We start from the raw sequence: 18,943 nt of genomic DNA on the forward strand, positions 1-18,943 counted from the left end.
CTCATCCACGTCTGAAGGTTTCTTCATTGTGCTTGTGAATATGGAGCAGTTGTAAAGTTTGTGTTTATTCAGACTGGTTACGGAAACTAATTTGCTTACAATTTTACTGTTTGGGGTTTAAATATTAACAGAACTGGCATGAAGACTAACTAAACTAAATGAACTAAACACACCTTATTTCTTCATTCTAAATATTTGTGAGAACAATTTACAGTAATATTTATTCATGAAATGATGATTTGAGCGAAAGAAAAGAGAAGCGTGAGACGAGTTTTGAAAAAGTCCACCTGCTCCTTCCATAAACAGACGTGCTGGATTTTAATACTCCCCCAGGCTGGTTATCTGATTCACACCAACAGGATCATGTGGAAATTTCCCACATCCAAAATCTTAGGTATCTCAAGTGTTGCCATGGCGATAGAATCAAACAGCCATATCAGACCATACAAACAAACCTGAGATATGATTATATACTCTGTGTATCGTGTACCGTGGCCTAAAATTTCACACGTAGCAAAAGAACATAGCAGTGGGGATTTATTTCTATAGCGCCACCCACTGACAACAAGAAGTGTCAGATCAGATTCAGTCACAATCATGTCAAGATCTTCCATCTATGTTTTCTTAACTATGCATATACAATATAAGACCAAAAGTATCTTCACCCCAACCATCACATCGTATATATGCATCTGGCACAAAGTCTGAAGCACACAGCTGTACTGAGCTTTTCTGTACATGGGAGCGTTACAATTTCAGATTCCCAAATCCTGCTCCAGCATGATGATGCTCCTGTACACAATGCACGGTCCATAAAAACATGGTGTTGATGTGACGGTTGAGTGGAAGAACTTGATGAACTCAGTTGGAGCTAAATGCTCACTAATCCCCACAGCCACACACCACATTTCAGTGGAACGTCTGGAATCAAGCAGCATCACATTCATATATTCAATCAATTCTTTTTTACTAGCGCACTTTAGCAGTGAACTTTGTCCCAGAGCAGCTTTTTAGAGATAAAGAGGTTAATTAAAGTTCATTATAAGTTTATCACTAATGCGTGATCCAGTGGTGACTGGGTGAAGGAAAAACTCCCTGAGATGACACCAGAAAGAAATTTTGAGAGGAACCAGACTCCAAAAGGAAACCTTCTCCTCATCTGGGTGGCACTTAATGTCCATTCATCCCTTTGAGAAAGTAAAAGATCACCTGGTGTTTTTGCTTCTACTCTAAGTGTTTCCTGGTTTAACATTAATGAGGTAAAATAGTGACGTATTTAACATGATTTAAATATTAATGTCACAATAAAGTGAGTTTTTCAGGTGAACATAATAAATCACACTGGTACTAAAAAGTGCTGCAGATGTTTGAATAATGACCCACAGTGAGATCATTACACACTTCAATGTAAAATACAGATGAACTTTAATACAGTACAAATAAATAAAAAATCAGAAATATCTAAGCAGACGCTATGAGAGTCTAGGAGTTCATGTGGCTGGAGTCTGGTGTGTTCCGAGGTGTGAATTTGAGTTTTATGGGGTGTTTAGGAGCCAGAACTCCAGTGTTGATCAGCTCCAGAGGAAACTGGTTGGAAAATGAGAACATTTCTATTACCAGCATTACTAACATTACTAACTAATCAACTCACATTATCTGTACAAGGTTTAAGATGGTTTAAGAAGATCCTGACCTTCGTTTCCTCAGAAAGACTGATGTCGAATCTCTGCAGAATCTCAACAACAGCCAGCTTAATGATCACAAGGGCAAACCTCATCCCAATGCAGTTTCTGGGTCCTAAACCAAACGGCATGTAGGCATACTGCTCGATTTTCTCCTTATTCTCCTGAGTGAACCTGAAACAACATGAAGAATCAACAAATAACATTCAAACAAACAAATTGGGATGATCACAGGGGGTATCTCAAACCAGAAACTGCATTCGGATGAGTTTTGCCCTCGTGATCATAAAGCTGGCTGTTGTTGAGATTCTGCAGCGATTTAAACACTTTTGTGTTTTTTTCTGCTGATGTTTAATAACAGTTTAGTTTTTTGTTTTTTGTTATTGTTTTAAATAAATATAAAGGCACATTAGCTATGCAAACTACTAACTAGCTAATTTAACCAGCCAATGTGTACCATCCAGCCCAGGCAATCTCCCTCCAGAGCACCAGAGGGCAGCCTAATCTGGATTTTTTAAATACCATTACATTTACAGCATTTGGCAGACACCTTTATCCAGAGCGACTTACAATTATCTTATTCATGCAACTGAGCAGTTAAGGGTTAAGCTCACTTCAAATCCATCCTCAAAGTTCTTGAGTTACTCAGTAACTTCATAGATCTATAGGCTGTTGTTGTGGAACACAGAGTAAATCTTCATACAAAGTATCTCCAACTGAAAGAACTCTATCCAGAGGTAGGACGTGGGATTTACATTTTACATTTATGGCATTAGGCAGACGCCTTCATCCAGACCAACTTTCATACAAGTGAGCAGCTGAGGGTTCAGGGCCTTTCTCACGGGCCCTGCAGTAGTGGTGGTGGGATCTGAGCTCACAACATTCTGATTACAAGTCCGACATCTTAACCACTGATCTGCCCTTCCCTCTTTCCTCAGTTACACAGATCCTGTCTGTATGTAAATAATATATAAAACATTGACTCATTTTCTAGTGATTTGATCTTCATTTGGTGGGTGCTGTTTAGATTTATTTTGACCCCTTTGCCCACTGAGCTTGGATTCATTTCTGCAAAATAGACCTTCAGTATATGGATTCATTCCTAATGACTCTCAAACCATTGTATAGAATGTTCAAAACCTAACTAGCGAGCAGATTTAACTAGCTAAAGTCAAAAACTATCCAAATTACCAAAAATTCAAAATGCGTGTGTGTGATGCCTCTAATTTGGTCCAAATTCCAGCAAAAGTGTATTGAATTTTTTTTTTTATGTAAATAAAACACAAACAAAGAAAATCAGACAGAATTCAAGATTAGCTATGAGTATTTTACAGGTTAAAATGAAACGTTATAAGTAAAAAAAAGTTTTTTTGAAAATGTACGTGAGTAAGAACCTGGTAGTAGTAGACCAAATATTTACAACTAATTTGTTCACTTCATACCTCTCAGGGTTGAAGGTGTCTGGATCAGTCCAGTATTCAGGGTCCCTGTGTAGAGTGTAGGTGGGGATGAAAATGGCAGTGTCTTTTGGGATGGTAACACCTTTTATTTCAACCGTTTTCTTGCAGACTCTTTCCAGACGATAAGCAACCGGGTACAACCTGAGGGACTCGTTCAGAGCAGCATCCAGATAATCCATGTTCATCATCATGTCATAATCAACTGCAGCCTGAAAAGCAAAAATACAACAACAGGTAGTGATCACCCCCATCTCAGTCTGCGTGTCAACCACAGTCTCAGGCCCACAAAAACCCCCATCACAAACTCCATGTAGAACCCCGTCATAGACTCCATGTAGAACCCTGTCATAACTCCATGTAGAACCCTGTCATAACTCCATGTAGAACCCTGTCATAACTCCATGTAGAACCCTGTTATAAACTCCATTTGGATCCCTGTCGTGAACTCCATGTAGAACCCTGTTGTAGACTCCATGTAGATCTCACTCACATCTCCATGTAGACCCTTGTCCTAGATTTCTATCATAGACTCCACATAGACCCCCATCATAAACTGGAGGACCAGGAGAGTTTAGATGCTCCTCATATTTTGGTCTCAGCATCTCATTTGCTTGCTAATTAAACTTTATGTATAATAATATAACACTGAAAACACATTTATAACAGATTTGTAAGTTGATTCATTCACCTCATTAGGGAAAGTTTCATCAATTTCCTTCTGCAGTTTCTTCATGGTCTCTGGATTACTGGCCAGATTGTAGAAGAGGAACGACAGCGTCTTGCTGCTTGTGTCATAACCAGCAAAGATGAACACCAAGGACTGGGACAGGATCTCATGATCATTCAGACCTTCACACACACACACACACACACACACACACACACACACACACACACACACACACACACACACACACACGATTTGTTGTTTAGTTTAGTGGTAAACTCGACAGACTGATCTGTGTGTGTGTGTGTGTGTGTGTGTGTGTGTGTGTGTGTGTGTGTGTGTGTGTGTGTGTGTGTGTGTGTGTGTGTGTGTGTGAGATGTTTTACTGATGGAAATACCTTTAATTGTTTCTTTGCTGTTTATATTGTTGCTGTCTTTCTGAGAATCAATCATCAGCTGCAGGAAGTCCACTCGTCTCTGCAGGAAGTCGGAGACACAATAAAACAAGTCATGTTTATTTCTATAGTGATTTTTACAACAGACATTTTTACAGAATTTATAAAACATCATATAAAATCTTAGGTGTAAAGGAGTTTTAGACGTCTTTATGTGTAAACCAGAGAAGCTGAACCTTATGATCCTCAGCCACACGTTCAGACTTGATTTTTCTCAATGAAGCAAAAAAGAAATCCGTCACTGCAGTCGGGAAAAAGGAAACAGACATTTTCTCCAGCAGAGGTATGAAGAAGGGAAACAGCACTGTTTAAAATACAGAACATAAATGTAGACAGTTACACAGTGTGAACCTCTTCTATTGTGTTCTAAAATAATATTAACTACAGACTTCATTTTACTACAATACACACACACACACACACACACACACACACACACACACACACACACACACACACACAGTTTGACTGACTGCCATTTAAGACCTAGTGTGCTGCAAATATTTTACAGTTTTTAACAGTCTAATCTGGACTTTCTTTTCTTAACCGGTTGTTTGAATTGTGCGGTAAAATTTCTGTATTTACTTGTGAAGAGATTTTTCTTCACAAAGGAAAGAATTCTAGGATCATCCACTTTTGTTGTTTTCTGTAGTATTTCTGGTGTTGATGAGTTCTTTATTACGTTCCTTCTGTCTGTAGACCTTCTAAAGTTTCTGCTCTTTCTATGAGAGGCCTGTTTTGTTTTTCAGCCTAATGATGATCTTTTACTCTTGACCATGATCTGCTGCTTTAAAAGCCATTAACAGCTACTAAATGCACATTAAATACTCATCAGTTCCAGGTCTTTTATTTACATAAATGAAATGGAGGGTCTTTGTGTTAAAAATGTTTATATTTATTAAAATGATTAAAGCGATATTGTTGTTATACACTTTAAATAAAAAAAAAGTGTTCAAACTTATTTTTTCTCATTAAAACTCAAAGCCTTCAAACAAAGACTGCACAACTGTCTAAATACTTTTGGACTCTGAACATTATTCTAAATTTAAAAGTTACCAATGATAAGTAGCAGAGGGTTGAACATGTTGAAATTCAGCAGTTTCTTGATGTTGGATACAAATGGATCATTGGGGTTGTTTAGGGAGTCGATATCAACACTAAATGCTGTGCTGGTCACCACGTCCATACTGTACGGTCCGAAAAACCTGAAATGACCAAAACCACCATCAGTCTGTCAAAGTTGCAAAATTGGAAATGCTCATGACCACAGATTCTAGACTACAGAATGGTCCTCAGACGAATACAGTGTGAATATACATGCATTCATGTATAATGATAGCAGATCTTCTCAGCCACTCCAGCACAGACACAACCCGGAAAAACTATCCATATGTATTTAAGCCAATAGCCGATAGTTCCAAAAATCAAGTATCAGTGAAACCGTTAAATTGGTCGACATGGTCCCAACATTTTTAAAACATGTTGGAGCAATCGAATTCAAATTTATTTATTTCCTTACAATTGGTACATTTCTTACGTGTAAACGTTTGCTATGTTATTTGTTTATGATTGTGAATAGAATATGGATTTATAGGATTTGCAAATCATAGCATTTTGTTTCTATTTACATTTTGCACATTGTCCCAACTTTTTGGAATTTTGGTTGTGCAATAACAGCCATCCAGCTCAAATAATCTGGTCACCATCTTGTTGGTTTTGCCACAATCACGGTTCAATTGTCTTGGCAATTTGGTGAAACACCTGACCATGGTCCAGTCTGTTTAGTCTTTAAGATGTTGAAACATGGCTGGGGGTCCAGATAAACTAAATAGGAGTTAATAGTTACAATTACAATAATCTGTACAATGAGCACCTTTAAGGGCTATTTGAAGTCCCTAAGCATCTAAGGTGGTAATGATATTTACAGAAGAATAAAAACTCTCTACTCTCTCCACTGTAGTCCCATTGATCTTCTTTCCTGCTTCATGCTAAAGTCCACAACCAGCCCTTTTTATCTTGCTGATGTTTAGGAGGAGGTTGTACTCCTGGTGACAGTTTCCCAAGCGTTTGATCTCCTCCCTGTAGGCCTTCGTGTTGTTGCCAGAGATCAGACTCACCAGAACAGTGTCATCAGCAAACACTGTATCATGGCCTCTGATAAATGCTGTAAATATTTTATAAAGTGTAAAATTTCACACACACACACACACACACACACACACACACACACACACACACACACACACATACAAATAAGAGTAGGATGGTTTACTCTTTAATATCTGCTGATTCTCCTCGCTCTGACGTCTTCTTCAGATTTTCAACCAGTGTGTGAGAATGTGACTTCATGATTCCAAACATCTGAGGAACAGAAAATAACATCTACCCTTACTATCATCATGAAGAGAAGGTCAAAGTCTCTCTCTCACACAAACACGCACACACACACACACACACTCGCACACGCACACGCACACTCACACACACACACACACACACACACACACACACACACACACACACACACACACACACACACACACCTCCTTCAGCCTGCCGCTGGTGAACGATGGAGAGAGAACACCCCTGATCCTCCTCCTGTCCTCGTCTTTGGCGGTAGTCACTGCGTCGTACAGAGGACCACTCAGAGGGAATTTCTGACATAAATGTAAATAATACTTTCCTATTAATCACAGGAAGTCACAAGATCTGAGTTGTGTATAATATTATTAGCATTTCAAATCATTTGAGGTATTTTTGCTCATGGATACAACATTTAGCCAAAATTCTTCAAACCGTATCACACTGTAATTTATTAATGATTTAAAATAATATTTTGTGTTAGAGTGTGAGTGTGTTTAAGTGTGTGTAGTGTAAGAGTGTATAAGAGTGTGAGAGTGTGTGTAGTGTGTGTGGTGTGAGAGTGTGAATGTAAATGTGTGTGGTGTTTGTGAGAGTGTGTGAGTGTGTGTGAGAGTGTGTGTAGTGTGTGTGGTGTTTGTCAGAGTGTGTTTAGTGTGTGTGGTGTTTGTAAGAGTGTGTGAGTGTGTGTGAGAGTGTGTGTAGTGTGCATGGTGTTTGTTAGTGTGTGTGTAGTGTGTGTGGTGTTTGTGAGAGTGTAAGTGTGAGTGTGTGTGAGAGTGTGTGTAGTGTGTGTGAGAGTGTAAATGTGTGTAGTGAGCATGTGTGTAATGTGTGTGAGAGTGTATGTGTGTGTAATGTGTGTGAGAGTGTAAATGTGTGTAGTGAGCATGTGTGTAATGTGTGTGAGAGTGTATGTGTGTGTAATGTGTGTGAGAGTGTGTGTAGTGTGAGTGTGTGTAGTGTGTGTGGTGTTTGTGAGTGTGTGAAGTGTGTGTGGTGTGTGTGAGTGTGTGTAGCGTGTGTAAGTGTGAGAGTGTGTGTAGTGTGTGTGTAGTGTGTGTGGTGTTTGTAAGAGTGTGAGTGTGTGTGATAGTGTGAAAGTGTAAGTGTGTGTAGTGAGTGTGTGTGTAGTGTGTGAGAGTGTGAGTGTGTGTGATAGTGTAAGTGTGTGTAGTGAGAGTGTGTGTAGTGTGTGTAGTGTTTGTGAGAGTGTATAAGTGTGTGTAGTGTGTGTGGTGTGTGTGAGAGTGTATAAGTGTGTGTAATGTGTGTGAGAGTGTATAAGTGTGTGTAGTGTGTGTGAGTGTATGTAGTGTGTGTGGTGTTTGTGAGAGTGTGAGAGGGTATAAGTGTGTAGTGTAGTAAGAGTGTGTGTGTAGTGTGTGTGGTGTTTGTGCGAGTGTGTATAGTGTGTGTAGTGTGTGTAGTGTGTGTGTGTGAGAGTGTGTGTGTGTAGTGTGTGTGAGTGTGTGTAGTGTGTGTGAGTGTGTGTAGTGTGTGTAAGAGTGTGTGTAGTGTGTAGTATGTGTTGTGTGTGTGAAAGTGTAAGTGTGTGTGTAGTGTGTGTGTAGTGTGTGTGTGGTCTCTCACTCGGCGGTTGGTAAAGAGAGAGTGTGTGTAGTGTGTGTGTAGTGTGTTTGAGAGTGTGAGTGTGTAGTGTGTGTAGTGTGTGTGGTCTCTCACTCGGCGGTTGGTAAAGAGAGAGTGTGTGTGTGAGTGTGTAGTGTGTGTGTGGTCTCTCACTCGGCGGTTGGTGAAGAGAGAGTGTGTGTGAGAGTGTGTGTAGTGTGTGTAGTGTGTGTGTGGTCTCTCACTTGGCGGTTGATGAAGAGAGAGTGTGTGTGTGAGAGTCTGTATTTTGTGTGGTGTTTGTCAGAGTGTGTTTAGTGTGTGTGGTGTTTGTAAGAGTGTGTGAGTGTGTGTGAGAGTGTGTGTAGTGTGCATGGTGTTTGTTAGTGTGTGTGTAGTGTGTGTGGTGTTTGTGAGAGTGTAAGTGTGTGTGAGAGTGTAAATGTGTGTAGTGAGCGTGTGTGTAATGTGTGTGAGAGTGTATGTGTGTGTAATGTGTGTGAGTGTGTGTAGCGTGTGTAAGTGTGAGAGTGTGTGTAGTGTGTGTGTAGTGTGTGTGGTGTTTGTGAGAGTGTGAGTGTGTGTGTGATAGTGTGAGAGTGTAAGTGTGTGTAGTGAGAGTGTGTGTAGTGTGTGAGAGTGTGAGAGTGTGAGTGTGTGTGATAGTGTGAGAGTGTAAGTGTGTGTAGTGAGAGTGTGTGTAGTGTGTGTAGTGTGTGTGAGAGTGTATAAGTGTGTGTAGTGTGTGTGGTGTGTGTGAGAGTGTATAAGTGTGTGTAATGTGTGTAAGAGTGTATAAGTGTGTGTAGTGTGTGTGAGTGTATGTAGTGTGTGTGGTGTTTGTGAAAGTGTGAGAGGGTATAAGTGTGTAGTGTAGTGAGAGTGTGTGTGTGTAGTGTGTGTGGTGTTTGTGCGAGTGTGTATAGTGTGTGTGTGTGAGAGTGTGTGTGTGTAGTGTTTGTGAGTGTGTGTAGTGTGTGTAAGTGTGTAGTGAGAGTGTGTGTAGTGTGTAGTATGTGTTGTGTGTGAGTGTGTGTAAAAGTGTAAGTGTGTGTGTAGTGTGTGTGGTCTCTCACTCGTGTAGTGTGTGTGTAGTGTGTGGTGTGTAGTGTGTTTGAGAGTGTGTGTGTGTAGTGTGTGTGGTCTCTCACTCGGCGGTTGGTGAAGAAAGAGTGTGTGTGTGAGTGTGTAGTGTGTGTAGTGTGTGTGTGGTCTCTCACTCGGCGGTTGGTGAAGACAGAGTGTGTGTGAGTGTGTAGTGTGTGTGTAGTGTGTGGTCTCTCACTCGGCGGTTGGTGAAGAGAGAGTGTGTGTGGTGTGTGTAGTGTGTGTGTAGTGTGTGTAGTGTGTTTGAGAGTGTGTGTGTGTGTGTGTAGTGTGTGTGGTCTCTCACTCGGCGGTTGGTGAAGAAAGAGTGTGTGTGTGAGTGTGTAGTGTGTGTAGTGTGTGTGTGGTCTCTCACTCGGCGGTTGGTGAAGAGAGAGTGTGTGTGAGAGTGTGTGTAGTGTGTGTGTGTGTGGTCTCTCACTTGGCAGTTGGTGAAAAGAGAGTGTGTGTGTGTGAGAGTCTGTAGTTTGTGTGTAGTGTGTGTGTAGTGTGTGTGTGGTCTCTCACTCGGCGGTTGGTGAAAAGAGAGTGTGTGTGTGAGTGTGTAGTGTGTGTGTAGTGTGTGTGTGTGGTCTCTCACTCGGCGGTTGGTGAAGAGAGTGTGTGTAGTGTGTGTGTAGTGTGAGTGTGTAGTGTGTGTGTAGTGTGTGTGTGGTCTCTCACTCGGCGGTTGGTGAAGAAAGAGTGTGTGTGAGAGTGTGTGTAGTGTGTGTGTGGTCTCTCACTCAGCGGTTGGTGAAGAGAGAGTGTGTGTAGTGTGTGTCTAGTGTGTGTGTGGTCTCTCACTCCGCGGTTGGTGAAGAGAGAGTGTGTGTAGTGTGTGTGAGAGTGTGTGTGTAGTGTTTGTAGTGTGTGTGTGTGGTCTCTCACTCGGCGGTTGGTGAAGAGAGAGTGTGTGTGTGTGAGTGTGTAGTGTGTGTGTAGTGTGTGTAGTGTGTGTGTGGTCTCTCACTCGGCGGTTGGTGAAGAAAGAGTGTGTGTGTGTGAGTGTGTAGTGTGTGTAGTGTGTGTGTGGTCTCTCACTCGGCGGTTGGTGAAGAGAGTGTGTGTGAGAGTGTGTGTAGTGTGTGTGTGTGGTCTCTCACTTGGCGGTTGGTGAAGAGAGAGTGTGTGTGTGTGTGAGAGTCTGTAGTTTGTGTGTAGTGTGTGTGTAGTGTGTGTGTGGTCTCTCACTCGGCGGTTGGTGAAAAGAGAGTGTGTGTGTGAGTGTGTAGTGTGTGTGTAGTGTGTGTGTGTGGTCTCTCACTCGGCGGTTGGTGAAGAGAGTGTGTGTAGTGTGTGTGTAGTGTGAGTGTGTAGTGTGTGTAGTGTGTGTGTGGTCTCTCACTCGGCTGTTGGTAAAGAAAGAGTGTGTGTGAAAGTGTGTGTAGTGTGTGTGTGGTCTCTCACTCAGCGGTTGGTGAAGAGAGAGTGTGTGTAGTGTGTCTAGTGTGTGTGTGGTCTCTCACTCTGCGGTTGGTAAAGAGAGAGTGTGTGTAGTGTGTGTGAGAGTGTGTGTGTAGTGTTTGTAGTGTGTGTGTGGTCTCTCACTCGGCGGTTGGTGAAGAGAGAGTGTGTGTGTGAGTGTGTAGTGTGTGTGTAGTGTGTGTAGTGTGTGTGGTCTCTCACTCGGTGGTTGGTAAAGAGAGAGTGTGTGTGAGAGTGTGTGTAGTGTGCAGTGTGTGTGTGGTCTCTCACTCGGTGGTTGGTGAAGAGAGTGTGTGTGTGAGAGTGTGTGTAGTGTGTTTGTAGTGTGTGTAATGTGTGTGTGGTCTCTCACTCGGCGGTTGGTAAAGAGAGAGTGTGTGTAGTGTGTGTGAGAGTGTGTGTGTAGTGTGTGTGTGTGGTCTCTCACTCGGCGGTTGGTGAAGAGAGAGTGTGTGTAGTGTGTGTGAGAGTGTGTGTGTAGTGTGTGTGTGGTCTCTCACTCGGCGGTTGGTGAAGAGAGAGTGTGTGTAGTGTGTGTAGTGTGTGTGTGGTCTCTCACTCGGCGGTTGGTGAAGAGAGAGTGTGTGTAGTGTGTGTAGTGTGTGTGTAGTGTGTGTGTAGTGTGTGTGTGGTCTCTCACTCGGCGGTTGGTGAAGAGAGAGTGTGTGTAGTGTGTGTAGTGTGTGTAGTGTGTGTGTGGTCTCTCACTCGGCGGTTGGTGAAAAGAGAGTGTGTGTAGTGTGTGTAGTGTGTGTGTGGTCTCTCACTCGGCGGTTGGTGAAGAGAGAGTGTGTGTAGTGTGTGTGTAGTGTGTGTGTGGTCTCTCACTCGGCGGTTGGTGAAGAGAGAGTGTGTGTAGTGTGTGTGTAGTGTGTGTGTAGTGTGTGTGTAGTGTGTGTGTAGTGTGTGTGTGGTCTCTCACTCGGCGGTTGGTGAAGAGAGAGTGTGTGTAGTGTGTGTGTAGTGTGTGTGTAGTGTGTGTGTAGTGTGTGTGTGGTCTCTCACTCGGCGGTTGGTGAAGAGAGAGTGTGTGTAGTGTGTGTGTAGTGTGTGTGTGGTCTCTCACTCAGCGGTTGGTGAAGAGAGAGTGTGTGTAGTGTGTGTCTAGTGTGTGTGTGGTCTCTCACTCCGCGGTTGGTGAAGAGAGAGTGTGTGTAGTGTGTGTGAGAGTGTGTGTGTAGTGTTTGTAGTGTGTGTGTGTGGTCTCTCACTCGGCGGTTGGTGAAGAGAGAGTGTGTGTGTGTGAGTGTGTAGTGTGTGTGTAGTGTGTGTAGTGTGTGTGTGGTCTCTCACTCGGCGGTTGGTGAAGAAAGAGTGTGTGTGTGTGAGTGTGTAGTGTGTGTAGTGTGTGTGTGGTCTCTCACTCGGCGGTTGGTGAAGAGAGTGTGTGTGAGAGTGTGTGTAGTGTGTGTGTGTGGTCTCTCACTTGGCGGTTGGTGAAGAGAGAGTGTGTGTGTGTGTGAGAGTCTGTAGTTTGTGTGTAGTGTGTGTGTAGTGTGTGTGTGGTCTCTCACTCGGCGGTTGGTGAAAAGAGAGTGTGTGTGTGAGTGTGTAGTGTGTGTGTAGTGTGTGTGTGTGGTCTCTCACTCGGCGGTTGGTGAAGAGAGTGTGTGTAGTGTGTGTGTAGTGTGAGTGTGTAGTGTGTGTAGTGTGTGTGTGGTCTCTCACTCGGCTGTTGGTAAAGAAAGAGTGTGTGTGAAAGTGTGTGTAGTGTGTGTGTGGTCTCTCACTCAGCGGTTGGTGAAGAGAGAGTGTGTGTAGTGTGTCTAGTGTGTGTGTGGTCTCTCACTCTGCGGTTGGTAAAGAGAGAGTGTGTGTAGTGTGTGTGAGAGTGTGTGTGTAGTGTTTGTAGTGTGTGTGTGGTCTCTCACTCGGCGGTTGGTGAAGAGAGAGTGTGTGTGTGAGTGTGTAGTGTGTGTGTAGTGTGTGTAGTGTGTGTGGTCTCTCACTCGGTGGTTGGTAAAGAGAGAGTGTGTGTGAGAGTGTGTGTAGTGTGCAGTGTGTGTGTGGTCTCTCACTCGGTGGTTGGTGAAGAGAGTGTGTGTGTGAGAGTGTGTGTAGTGTGTTTGTAGTGTGTGTAATGTGTGTGTGGTCTCTCACTCGGCGGTTGGTAAAGAGAGAGTGTGTGTAGTGTGTGTGAGAGTGTGTGTGTAGTGTGTGTGTGTGGTCTCTCACTCGGCGGTTGGTGAAGAGAGAGTGTGTGTAGTGTGTGTGAGAGTGTGTGTGTAGTGTGTGTGTGGTCTCTCACTCGGCGGTTGGTGAAGAGAGAGTGTGTGTAGTGTGTGTAGTGTGTGTAGTGTGTGTGTGGTCTCTCACTCGGCGGTTGGTGAAGAGAGAGTGTGTGTAGTGTGTGTAGTGTGTGTGTAGTGTGTGTGTAGTGTGTGTGTGGTCTCTCACTCGGCGGTTGGTGAAGAGAGAGTGTGTGTAGTGTGTGTAGTGTGTGTAGTGTGTGTGTGGTCTCTCACTCGGCGGTTGGTGAAAAGAGAGTGTGTGTAGTGTGTGTAGTGTGTGTGTGGTCTCTCACTCGGCGGTTGGTGAAGAGAGAGTGTGTGTAGTGTGTGTGTAGTGTGTGTGTGGTCTCTCACTCGGCGGTTGGTGAAGAGAGAGTGTGTGTAGTGTGTGTGTAGTGTGTGTGTAGTGTGTGTGTAGTGTGTGTGTAGTGTGTGTGTGGTCTCTCACTCGGCGGTTGGTGAAGAGAGAGTGTGTGTAGTGTGTGTGTAGTGTGTGTGTAGTGTGTGTGTAGTGTGTGTGTGGTCTCTCACTCGGCGGTTGGTGAAGAGAGAGTGTGTGTAGTGTGTGTGTAGTGTGTGTGTAGTGTGTGTGTGTAGTGTGTGTAGTGTGTGTGTGTGGTCTCTCACACGGCGGTTGGTGAAGAGAGAGTGTGTGTAGTGTGTGTGTAGTGTGTGTGTAGTGTGTGTGTGTGGTCTCTCACTCGGCGGTTGGTGAAGAGAGAGTGTGTGTAGTGTGTGTGTAGTGTGTGTGTAGTGTGTGTAGTGTGTGTGTGTGGTCTCTCACTCGGCGGTTGGTGAAGAGAGAGTGTGTGTAGTGTGTGTGTAGTGTGTGTGTAGTGTGTGTGTGGTCTCTCACTCGGCGGTTGGTGAAGAGAGAGTGTGTGTAGTGTGTGTGTAGTGTGTGTGTAGTGTGTGTGTAGTGTGTGTGTAGTGTGTGTGTGGTCTCTCACTCGGCGGTTGGTGAAGAGAGAGTGTGTGTAGTGTGTGTGTAGTGTGTGTGTAGTGTGTGTGTAGTGTGTGTGTAGTGTGTGTGTAGTGTGTGTGTGGTCTCTCACTCGGCGGTTGGTGAAGAGAGAGTGTGTGTAGTGTGTGTGTGTGGTCTCTCACTCAGCGGTTGGTGAAGAGAGAGTGTGTGTAGTGTGTGTGTAGTGTGTGTGTAGTGTGTGTGTAGTGTGTGTGTGGTCTCTCACTCGGCGGTTGGTAAAGAGAGAGTGTGTGTAGTGTGTGTGTAGTGTGTGTGTAGTGTGTGTGTAGTGTGTGTGTGTGGTCTCTCACTCAGCGGTTGGTAAAGAGAGAGTGTGTGTAGTGTGTGTGTAGTGTGTGTGTAGTGTGTGTGTAGTGTGTGTAGTGTGTGTGTGTGGTCTCTCACTCGGCGGTTGGTGAAGAGAGAGTGTGTGTAGTGTGTGTGTAGTGTGTGTGTAGTGTGTGTAGTGTGTGTGTGTGGTCTCTCACTCGGCGGTTGGTGAAGAGAGAGTGTGTGTAGTGTGTGTGTAGTGTGTGTGTAGTGTGTGTAGTGTGTGTGTGTGGTCTCTCACTCGGCGGTTGGTGAAGAGAGTGTGTGTAGTGTGTGTGTAGTGTGAGTGTGTAGTGTGTGTGTAGTGTGTGTGTGGTCTCTCACTCGGCGGTTGGTGAAGAAAGAGTGTGTGTGAGAGTGTGTGTAGTGTGTGTGTGGTCTCTCACTCAGCGGTTGGTGAAGAGAGAGTGTGTGTAGTGTGTGTCTAGTGTGTGTGTGGTCTCTCACTCCGCGGTTGGTGAAGAGAGAGTGTGTGTAGTGTGTGTGAGAGTGTGTGTGTAGTGTTTGTAGTGTGTGTGTGTGGTCTCTCACTCGGCGGTTGGTGAAGAGAGAGTGTGTGTGTGTGAGTGTGTAGTGTGTGTGTAGTGTGTGTAGTGTGTGTGTGGTCTCTCACTCGGCGGTTGGTGAAGAAAGAGTGTGTGTGTGTGAGTGTGTAGTGTGTGTAGTGTGTGTGTGGTCTCTCACTCGGCGGTTGGTGAAGAGAGTGTGTGTGAGAGTGTGTGTAGTGTGTGTGTGTGGTCTCTCACTTGGCGGTTGGTGAAGAGAGAGTGTGTGTGTGTGTGAGAGTCTGTAGTTTGTGTGTAGTGTGTGTGTAGTGTGTGTGTGGTCTCTCACTCGGCGGTTGGTGAAAAGAGAGTGTGTGTGTGAGTGTGTAGTGTGTGTGTAGTGTGTGTGTGTGGTCTCTCACTCGGCGGTTGGTGAAGAGAGTGTGTGTAGTGTGTGTGTAGTGTGAGTGTGTAGTGTGTGTAGTGTGTGTGTGGTCTCTCACTCGGCTGTTGGTAAAGAAAGAGTGTGTGTGAGAGTGTGTGTAGTGTGTGTGTGGTCTCTCACTCAGCGGTTGGTGAAGAGAGAGTGTGTGTAGTGTGTCTAGTGTGTGTGTGGTCTCTCACTCTGCGGTTGGTAAAGAGAGAGTGTGTGTAGTGTGTGTGAGAGTGTGTGTGTAGTGTTTGTAGTGTGTGTGTGGTCTCTCACTCGGCGGTTGGTGAAGAGAGAGTGTGTGTGTGAGTGTGTAGTGTGTGTGTAGTGTGTGTAGTCTCTCACTCGGTGGTTGGTAAAGAGAGAGTGTGTGTGAGAGTGTGTGTAGTGTGCAGTGTGTGTGTGGTCTCTCACTCGGTGGTTGGTGAAGAGAGTGTGTGTGTGAGAGTGTGTGTAGTGTGTTTGTAGTGTGTGTAATGTGTGTGTGGTCTCTCACTCGGCGGTTGGTAAAGAGAGAGTGTGTGTAGTGTGTGTGAGAGTGTGTGTGTAGTGTGTGTGTGTGGTCTCTCACTCGGCGGTTGGTGAAGAGAGAGTGTGTGTAGTGTGTGTGAGAGTGTGTGTGTAGTGTGTGTGTGGTCTCTCACTCGGCGGTTGGTGAAGAGAGAGTGTGTGTAGTGTGTGTAGTGTGTGTGTGGTCTCTCACTCGGCGGTTGGTGAAGAGAGAGTGTGTGTAGTGTGTGTAGTGTGTGTGTAGTGTGTGTGTAGTGTGTGTGTGGTCTCTCACTCGGCGGTTGGTGAAGAGAGAGTGTGTGTAGTGTGTGTAGTGTGTGTAGTGTGTGTGTGGTCTCTCACTCGGCGGTTGGTGAAAAGAGAGTGTGTGTAGTGTGTGTAGTGTGTGTGTGGTCTCTCACTCGGCGGTTGGTGAAGAGAGAGTGTGTGTAGTGTGTGTGTAGTGTGTGTGTGGTCTCTCACTCGGCGGTTGGTGAAGAGAGAGTGTGTGTAGTGTGTGTGTAGTGTGTGTGTAGTGTGTGTGTAGTGTGTGTGTGGTCTCTCACTCGGCGGTTGGTGAAGAGAGAGTGTGTGTAGTGTGTGTGTAGTGTGTGTGTAGTGTGTGTGTAGTGTGTGTGTGGTCTCTCACTCGGCGGTTGGTGAAGAGAGAGTGTGTGTAGTGTGTGTGTAGTGTGTGTGTAGTGTGTGTGTAGTGTGTGTAGTGTGTGTGTGTGGTCTCTCACACGGCGGTTGGTGAAGAGAGAGTGTGTGTAGTGTGTGTGTAGTGTGTGTGTAGTGTGTGTGTGGTCTCTCACTCGGCGGTTGGTGAAGAGAGAGTGTGTGTAGTGTGTGTGTAGTGTGTGTGTAGTGTGTGTGTGTGGTCTCTCACTCGGCGGTTGGTGAAGAGAGAGTGTGTGTAGTGTGTGTGTAGTGTGTGTGTAGTGTGTGTGTGGTCTCTCACTCGGCGGTTGGTGAAGAGAGAGTGTGTGTAGTGTGTGTGTAGTGTGTGTGTAGTGTGTGTGTAGTGTGTGTGTGGTCTCTCACTCCGCGGTTGGTGAAGAGAGAGTGTGTGTAGTGTGTGTGTAGTGTGTGTGTAGTGTGTGTGTAGTGTGTGTGTAGTGTGTGTGTGGTCTCTCACTCGGCGGTTGGTGAAGAGAGAGTGTGTGTAGTGTGTGTGTGTGGTCTCTCACTCAGCGGTTGGTGAAGAGAGAGTGTGTGTAGTGTGTGTGTAGTGTGTGTGTAGTGTGTGTGTAGTGTGTGTGTAGTGTGTGTGTGGTCTCTCACTCGGCGGTTGGTAAAGAGAGAGTGTGTGTAGTGTGTGTGTAGTGTGTGTGTAGTGTGTGTGTAGTGTGTGTGTGTGGTCTCTCACTCAGCGGTTGGTAAAGAGAGAGTGTGTGTAGTGTGTGTGTAGTGTGTGTGTAGTGTGTGTGTAGTGTGTGTAGTGTGTGTGTGTGGTCTCTCACTCGGCGGTTGGTGAAGAGAGAGTGTGTGTAGTGTGTGTGTAGTGTGTGTGTAGTGTGTGTAGTGTGTGTGTGTGGTCTCTCACTCGGCGGTTGGTGAAGAGAGAGTGTGTGTAGTGTGTGTGTAGTGTGTGTGTAGTGTGTGTAGTGTGTGTGTGTGGTCTCTCACTCGGCGGTTGGTGAAGAGAGAGTAACACTCTTTAATCAGGACAGTTTTGATGATGTGAGGGTCCAGCACACAGAGGATCGGCCTCCTCGCCTCATATATCCTGTAATTTCCATCAGAAACATCAACATTCTCACGTCACATCACTGCAACATGAGTGACATCAGTTCCACACAAATATCCACATCACTAGTGAACACACACTAACACACTCACCCCCAGATCTTTCCATACTTCTGAAAACACTCCATATCAAAATGATGGATTCCCTAAAAAACAGAGAGAAATATTGTGTAGTTCACATCATCACTTTATCAGAGTTCAATCTTTATAATATCATATAAACTCACCTTACGGTACTGTAACATGGTTCCTAAAAACGGTACCGGTTTAGGACCAGGAACTCCCAAACGCTTAAAGAGCCCATAAGGCCAGTACCCGTACCTGCAACCAGCACATTACAGGGTTATTCTTCATCATCATCATCATCATCATCATCATCATCAACATCATCATTCTACACACACACACACACACACACACACACACACACACACACACACAGTGAGGTGGAGGGCAGGAAGGACGTCCACATGTGGGAGTGTTTAGTTACAGGTGTTGTTAAGATGATTTCTCAAGGGAAGTTCATTACCTCTCTCTGTACCTGAAGGTAGAAAGTCTGAGCCAGATGGAGTTCAGCATTGTAATGAATGAATTCTGAATTAAATTTAAAAACAGACTCTGGAAACGGAGTCAAAAACCAGGCTTAGTTCCGACATTTAGTACACAGGATCACCTTTCAATATCAGTAACATCAGACCAGGAAGCAAGTACAGTCAGAAGATCAGATCCACATTCTGTCATCCTCTTAAAGTCCATACAGAACTTATTCACACTTCCTTCTTTTCCGTCGCAGTAACATCGAGATAATGTGTAACGTGAATGTCACTTACAGGAGGATGAGGCTGATGAGGATCAGGATCAGAGCCCAGGTCTCAGCTGAGAAGCTCCACCAACACGCCATGGTGAGGAGCAGCAGAACTTTTCCTCCTTCTGAATCTTATTACTGTTAGTATCAGTAGGAGTTTTAGTGTCCAGACATCCAGAGACGCTGCAGTCTGAGGTTCATGTAGTGTTCGTGAGAGACAGAAAACAAGAGAGAGGGAGGGAGAGCTGGAACAGAACCTCCCACTACACACACACACACACACACACACACACACACACACACACACACACACACACACACCGCTGACCTCCGCACACAGAGAGGAATGTTATACACAACCGGTCCACCCACTGAGGAACCTTACAGTGTTCATTGAAGTGACATGAAACCCTGCCAATGCCAACAAGAAGAGAGGAAGTGCAGTGTGTGTGTGTGTGTGTGTGTGTGTGTGTGTGTGTGTGTGTGTGTGTGTTGGTAACCCAATCCGTGTCCTCTGGCTGATTTGAAAAGCACACACACCATGTAAAGAAAATGTATAAATGTTGCTAGAACTGTGAAACGTGGCCTCCTTGATAAACACTGAACTGAACTGATTGGTGAGGAACAGAATTTTCCTCTAAACTTTAAGGTTGCAGTTTTGTTGTTTTTCTTTTGAGTTCTGAGGAAATTTGAGCAAAATCTTCTCCTTGTACTGGAAACGGCAGTTAGAACCCAAATAAACTGAATGA

At 44.7% G+C, this 18,943-nt stretch overlaps 1 protein-coding gene across 1 annotated transcript; it reads right to left on the reverse strand.

Annotated features, from left to right (window-relative positions):
* Nucleotides 1–1,410: 1,410 nt before the first annotated feature.
* LOC310715344 (cytochrome P450 3A27-like) lies at nt 1,411–18,480 on the reverse strand. Its single transcript, XM_083521720.1, has 13 exons — nt 18,220–18,480; nt 17,617–17,710; nt 17,483–17,535; nt 17,270–17,369; nt 6,808–6,921; nt 6,537–6,625; nt 5,321–5,469; nt 4,441–4,568; nt 4,208–4,286; nt 3,831–3,991; nt 3,125–3,351; nt 1,694–1,856; nt 1,411–1,587 (listed from the first exon to the last, which is right to left on the reverse strand). The coding sequence occupies exons 1-13, from the start codon at nt 18,288–18,290 to the stop codon at nt 1,483–1,485; spliced, it is 1,533 nt and encodes a 510-aa protein (XP_083377846.1). The 5' UTR covers nt 18,291–18,480; the 3' UTR covers nt 1,411–1,482.
* Between the last annotated feature and the right edge of the window lie 463 nt (nt 18,481–18,943).

Source organism: Silurus aristotelis (assembly GCF_946808225.1).
Source record: "Silurus aristotelis genome assembly, chromosome: 20".
NCBI lineage: Eukaryota > Metazoa > Chordata > Actinopteri > Siluriformes > Siluridae > Silurus > Silurus aristotelis.